General features: G+C 51.8%; 1 protein-coding gene across 2 annotated transcripts in view; it reads left to right on the top strand.

The window, feature by feature from the left end:
• The first annotated feature begins 602 nt into the window (after positions 1-602).
• DAPK1 (death associated protein kinase 1) overlaps positions 603-6,688 on the top strand; it is a 169,862-nt gene continuing 163,776 nt past the window's right edge. The window contains exons 1-2 of one of the 2 annotated variants that reach the window (XM_025423146.3): positions 603-691; positions 1,536-1,707. In XM_025423146.3, the coding sequence (XP_025278931.1) occupies positions 1,646-1,707 (62 nt within the window). In that variant the 5' untranslated portion in view covers positions 603-691; positions 1,536-1,645. Of the gene's footprint in view, positions 692-1,262; positions 1,394-1,535; positions 1,708-6,688 lie in introns of those variants that run through there. The other variant, XM_025423149.3, reaches the window with a different exon arrangement.

Below are 6,688 nucleotides of genomic sequence, written 5' to 3'. Positions count from 1 at the left end.
GCTTCCAGATTTCTTTCGTGTCGTCTTCGGCAGAATGGAAGCTTCACGAGGGCAGGGATTTTTAAAGATCTGTCTTGGTCTCTGAGTTCTCGGTGCCGAGCACGGTGCCTGGCACGCGCCGCCGGGTGCTTCGTCCCCCTTCGCGGGACCAAGGGATCGCATTTTCTCCGGAACGCAGCGGGGGGGGGGGGGGGGGCAGCCGAGCGGCGCGCACAGGTGGGGCGGCCCCGCGCGCGCGGGTGTGGGTGTGTGTGTGTGTGTGTGTGGGGGTGTGCGCCGTGGGGCGGCGGTGTGCGCCGTGGGGCGGCGGTGTGCGCCGTGGGGCGCGCGGGCGGGCCCGGAGCGCGGAGCCCCGGAGCGCGGAGCCCCGAGCGCGGAGCGGGAGCGGGAGCGGGAGCAGCAGGGCCCGCCGCGCCGGGCGGCCGGGCGGCTCCGAGGTGGGTGGGCCGCGCCGCCAGCCCGCCCGGGGGTCCCCATTGGCCGCCGCCGGCCGCCCTTCGCCAGGAGGAGCCGCGAGGCCGCTCGCGAGCTGGAGGGGGAGCGCCCGACCGCGCCGACGCCGGGGCGGCCGCGTGGGATCCGCGCCCCCAGGCGCCCCCGCCCGCGCTCCCGCCGCCGCCCCGCTCGTGGCCGGCGCTCGCCGTCGGCCTCCGACTGCTCCAGAGGGACCCGCGCCGCTCCCGGGCGCCGGGTGAGTGGCCGCGCGCGCTCCCCGGCTCCTCCCGGGCCCCGCCGCCTGCTTTTGCTTTCGCCTCGGCGGCGGCGGCGGCGGCGCGGCGGGGTTTGCCCGGGCAGCGCCCGAGGCGCCCGGGCAGGCCGAGGCGGGGCCGGCTGGGCTGGGGAAGGGGGCGCGCCCGGGAGGCTCCCCCAGCCCGCGGCCCGGCGGGAACAGGTGGCGCGGGCCCGGCCGGGCGCTTTGTGTCGGGGCGCGGAGACGGGAGCGGGCGGCCGCGCCTCCTCGGCCGCTCGCCCCCTCCCTCGCCTGCTCCCGGGCGGCCGCTCGCCGGGTCGGCCGGGTAACGGAGCGGGAGTCGCCAGGAATGTGCCTCGGGGGACTGCGTGGCGGTGGCGGGGGGCGGGGGGGCCGCTGCGCCGCCGCAGGCGGAGGGGATGCTCGCGGCGAGGCGCGTTCCGCCGGGCCTGGCGGGGGCTTCCTTCTTCGCGGCGGCCCCGGAGGTGGGGAGCTGGGGGGCGTGTGTGCGCGAGGGGGAGGCGGGAGGCGGGAGGCGGGAGGCGGGGAGGCGGGGAGGCCGCTCACTTCCGGAGCCGGTTCTGGGCCGCGCCGAGCGCCCTGCCCTCGGGGACGCGGGCCTCGGGGTGCGGCCGTGCCGGGGCCCACGCGCGCGGCCGCGGTGCGGGGCTGGGGCGGCCCCGGCGCGGGCTTGACAAAAGGGTGCGCGGCTCCACCCGGCGGGGAGTGGTCGCCGGGGAGGGGTGGGCTTTGGCGAGCGGCCCCTAGCCGGGGAGGTCTCCTTCCTGCTCGGGTTGTCGTTTTTTTTTTTTTTTTACCATTATTGTTATTGCTGTTATTTTAGAGGGCTGGAGACTGATGCATGCGGGGCCCACGGCGGCGCAGCGGCGGCGGTGATGGTGTGGGAAGCGGAGCTGAAGCGCGCCGGGCTTTGGTGAGGCGGGACGGTCTATCATGACTGTGTTCAGGCAGGAAAACGTGGATGATTACTACGACACCGGCGAGGAGCTCGGCAGGTACGAGGGGTGCCCGCAGCGCGTGCAACTGGGTCGTGGGAACGCGTGATACCGGGGGCGCCGGGCGGTAGACGAGGGCAGTTAGAACCCGGCGGCTCTCCCTCTTCCTTCCGAGAGACGTGCAAATTGTAGAGAAAAGAGTTACTAACCCAGCGCAGCCTGGGGTCCAGAGATAAACCGCCACCTCATCCAAGGGGCTGTGATGGAGAGGCAATTGCAGTGTTGGATGATGTTGCAAAGGGTATTATTGATCAAGACTCCTGGACGGCAACAGATTTCATTGTCTGTAGTAATTCTCGTCAGCTTTGGCTCTTCTAAGGTGAGGCAAAAGCTAAGATGTATTTTCACGGGGGGAACTAGAGCTTCTATGTGATTTAAACACAGTGCAAACTAATCAGTAGGCTCTTAAAATCTTAATACGCTCCTGAATTTTCAGAGTAATAGGAGCAAGTACTGGTAGATCATATATGGCGACTTGCCAGATGTTGGTGTCGGGTTTGGATTTTGAAACTTCCTCCAACCAGGAATTTAATAACCCATTTGGTGTTAGTGGTTGCTTTGGTTTTGTTCACAATGTTAAATTTTTGACAACTGGTTGGGAGTCCTATGTGGCTATCTGGATTCAGAGCTTACTTCCATTGCTGTGGGAGCCATGACTCTGAGGGCAAAGTTGTTCAGTTTCTAGGTGAACAAAGAATGATTATCTTGAGATGTCTCAGGGCTGGCTCAGTTTCCTCTTGACTGGGTGTTTGACAGATTGTGTTGAGCTCTGATCTAAGTAGCACAAAGCCCAGTTTTCACACTTAAATTTAAATTCAACATGAGAATTTGATTGTAGTGGATTTGTATTCAGTGAAGGATCTTGAAACAAAGTATATATTTACTTACACTTGTATCAAAATATGTATTTTTCCATACACACCTGATGTCCTGATCCTAAGCTTTTTCTTTATTACAAGGAAATTCAAAAACACTCATACCCTAAACTACCTAATGAGTGTGGAGCTTAACTAAAATTTTTTTACAAGTTCAAGTAAGAGTCGGGAATAAAAGCAATTTTTAAAAGGTTTTTGTAACGGTATTTCTCTATGTGTTTTGTATCAACTCAGGACATCACTTAGGAGAACCTGCACTTAGGAGGAGCTTATGATACACTGGAGATTTACTGAGTGCATAAGAAGGAAAGCCCTCAAAAATCATATTTCATGGATATGTTTAAGATTAAGGTTTAAGGGTATGTGGTTGAAGTACTTGGTTTAACTAGAATTAAATCACTTTACTCCTTTGATTTTCAGCAAGATGAGTGGTATATGGAGTTTTCCTACTGGGAAAAAAAAAAAAAGGTGAAAAAATATATTTTAATTTCATTTGTGTAATGTGGCCTGATTATATAAATTCTATAAGAAGGAGCTATTAAAGTTAGGTGAGCTGATTGCTTTCTGGATTAACTATATGACTCTTATTTTCAGTTAGATCTTTTGGTAGAATTCTGTGTTATGAGAAAGACAAAAAATGATGCCTCCCTGAGGCTGGTGGGGGAGTTTGTGATCTTTATTTCGTGGGCGAGATGACAAGCCCTCTGCCTCTGAGCTGGGAGTGGCTTGCTCGTTTGTCAGTACATTTCGCTTTGATTCTTGTTCAGAATCAGTTTCTGTATAACTTTCTCCTTACTATGCAAGATTAATTGACACCTCGTTTATGGACTAATTTGTGTGACCTATGGATTTGAAAGAAGGGTTCTGAAAAAGTGGGAGTTGGGTTTTTTAAAAGAAAGTATATATGCCCATCCATCTGATAGAGCTGCTTTTGCTTTGCCTAAAAATGGGGAAAATGGTTGATTTTAGGGGGAAGTTTTTTTTTCCAAGCCCTGTGATTTTTACATCTGCCTTGGATGTAGCCACTTCCTGAAAACAAGTCCTGACCTAAGATAGATATGAAGGAAGGAGGCTGCTTCGTGTGTCCCAGAAATGGAAATGGGCAGATATTTAGCACAAATGCAAGGCCCTTCCAAGCAGTAAGTTATACAGAGACCAGATTTACATTCACCACTCGATCTGGATGTTTCTAGAAGTCATCTAAATAATAGATACTCTTTTAACTTATGTATATGCTGAGACCGGGTTCATAGCCAGAGGAGGGAAGATGGGGCAACTACGTATTATCATTATTATTATTATTATTATTTTACTTTTAGGAAAACCAAGAGAGTGTGTATGTGTGAATGAGTGTCTGTGTGTGTCTTTGTGTTTATGTGTGTTAGTGTGTGTCCGAACGGACTGCCCAGGACTGCTGTAAAAGCTCTCTGTTCCTGTAAAAACTTTATAAAAGATTCTGATTATTGCAGTAGTGATCCAGCAGAAAGCCCACTGGACAGATAGCCTGGTTCAAACTCCAGCTCTGCCACTTGCTAATCACCTTGAATAAGTCACTCACCCTTTCCGACTGACCCTGAGGATCTTCATTTTTAGTGAGAGGCTTAGAGGTACCTGGCTGGCTCAGGAAACCTCTTGTTCTCAGGGTCATGAGTTCAAGCCCCATGTTGGGTGTAGAGATTACTTAACTAAATGAATAAATAAAAACTTAAGAAAAAGTAAAAAAAAAAATAAAGTGAGAGGCTTAAAGCTTATGTCATGGCTGTTGTGAAAATCACATATCTAACCCATGTAAAAGTATTTTAATCAGCAGTGAAGAGTTAAACCAATGCAGATATTATCTGCAGGACTGGCCGAGATGTGTGGGTGTTGCAGGCAGGCTAATTACTTGGCCTGCAAGTCAATTTTTGTTCAGGTGTCTGTTTACCAGTTTTGGGAGCAGAGGCCTCCTGGGTAAAGCGTCATGCATGGGGGAGACACATTGGTGTTGTCCTTGGCCTCCCCACTCTGAGTCTGAATAGAGCCACTTGGAAGAAACAAGTTCCTGGAGTGAACAGGCCCCCCATCCTTAGGAGACTGTGTGGTGGTGACCTTCTGTGTTGCCTCCGGGAGGCCCTTCGGGGTGTTACTCTCTGTCTCAGGAGGTGGAACAAAGCAGTGCTTCCGTCTCATGGAATGGGATCTGGGAGGAGTTCTTATGAATGCAGATTTCTCCGCCTGCATTATAGCTGGGTGTTGTTAATGCCCTGGGTGTCTGAGCTGCTCTGGACAGCTGGCACTTGGGAGGCTGCAGGCTGGCTTGTCCCACCATTGGGCTCCCATTACATGGTTGGCGGTAGTGCAGCCTAATCTGTGAGCTTCTAGACATGTCTCTGAGCACCATGTTCCTGGATACCTGGCCATCATTCCTCTCCCGCTGGCTGGCCTGACATGATCTTCACACCCAGGTCCTGCCTCCTGAAGAAATCCCTCCACGGTGATGTCTACCCTAGACTTGCTGTCTTAAAGCACTGTCCTGTGTGGGCACGTGAGTCCAGACTGCATCGTGCCATGCTGTGCCCTTGCTCTGTGTTGGCATCATTCTCGCGTTGCTTCTTGCAGCCAGCTTGGAGTTCCTCTGGTGAGCTCTGTGGTCTTTTCTCTCTGGGCATGCAAGGTGCTGTGTAACACCAGGTGAAAGTTTGGTCATTGCCTGGACTAGTGAGTGCAGGTTGGCAGGTGCAATATTGGGACCAGAACGGAGACTTAAGACATAAATGATGACATGGATGCTGATGCTGATAGGGAGGCAATGCACGGTGAGACAGACTCAGTACACTCATTTGGAAAGTGGGGAGACACCTACCTTTATAGGGCATTATGGGAATGAGAGACTGTGACTGTAAACACCTGACACATTGTCGCTGCCTGAGGTATTGTTTTAATAACCTATTGTCCCCATCCCAATGTTTACCATATGATAGAGTCATTGCTTATTTGATTATGTGCTTTCCTCACAGGTTGTCACAGGGTTGCGATCTTGGACTTGCTCATCAGTTTGTATCTCTAAAGCCTAATTAGATCCATGTCAGTAGGGCCTCAAGAAATGCTCGCTGATCGTATGAATAGATGGATATACGTAAACACCACACACACACACACGTGTGCATGCACACACGCACACATGCATGTACATACAGGTGGCCCTCAATCTGTGATGACCCCAGTGGAAGTTAACATAGGATATTACAGACTGCAGCTCATAAAAATAAAAGCTGTTTTTCCTTTCGTGTTCTTGGCGACAGAACAGTAATACACACAGCAGCGAAAATTTCCAAGCAGAAGATCCGCTTTGAGCAAAACAAAGTGGAACATAGATAGTTTACGTCAGTTGTAGTAAGGCTCTGTCCTAACCCCCAGGAGTCAGAGTACATCTTTCATTTAGTTTACTGTGGACCACAGGGTGGGTCCTAAGAATTATGGTAGTCCTGCATGGATGGAAGCAGGAAAGACTTGGTGTGTTTTCTCTTTGGAAGTGGGAATCAGAGGCCCACTTGGTTGACCCGTGAGATCATCCTCTAGGACTTAGCCAAATGCGGTTTTTTTTTGTTTTGTTTTTTGTTTTGCATCTCTGCTTCCACATACCCTCAGATGTTTCCTCTGATAGGAGACGCTGCAAAGTTTTAAGAGAGATAAAGTTCATATGTATTTATTAAAGGTAATGTTCAGTGATTTTTTTTTCTAAAGTATAGTTGACACAAGACACAATGTTACATTAATTTCGAGTGAACAACAGATTGAGAACCCTGTGTTATAGCTGCTCCCTCACTCGCTCTACAACACTATGATAACATTGCCAACTGTATTTTGTGTTCAGTGATTTTGAATTCTGTGCATTTTAGGAAGGTTTCATAATGGTCTTCCAGGTATGAAGGGAGGGCACAGTGATGGTGGAGAGTGGCAGTTTGGCTGGATGCTTCCTTGCCAACACTGAGAAGGCATCTCTGGACCACCTTGGCAGGCCTGCTTTCAGTTCGGTGGGGCCAGAAACATAGGAGGTTGAGGTTTTATTGATGGGGGGCCAAGAAGCATTGAAGCTTCCCTCTTCCCTCTATATCCTACTGCCCTAA

The sequence above is a fragment of the Canis lupus genome, chromosome 1, assembly GCF_003254725.2.
Source record: "Canis lupus dingo isolate Sandy chromosome 1, ASM325472v2, whole genome shotgun sequence".
In the NCBI taxonomy this organism is placed as follows: Eukaryota; Metazoa; Chordata; class Mammalia; order Carnivora; family Canidae; genus Canis; species Canis lupus.
Note: the sequence above shows the minus strand (reverse complement) of the source record. Positions and strands in the feature narration are given on the sequence as shown.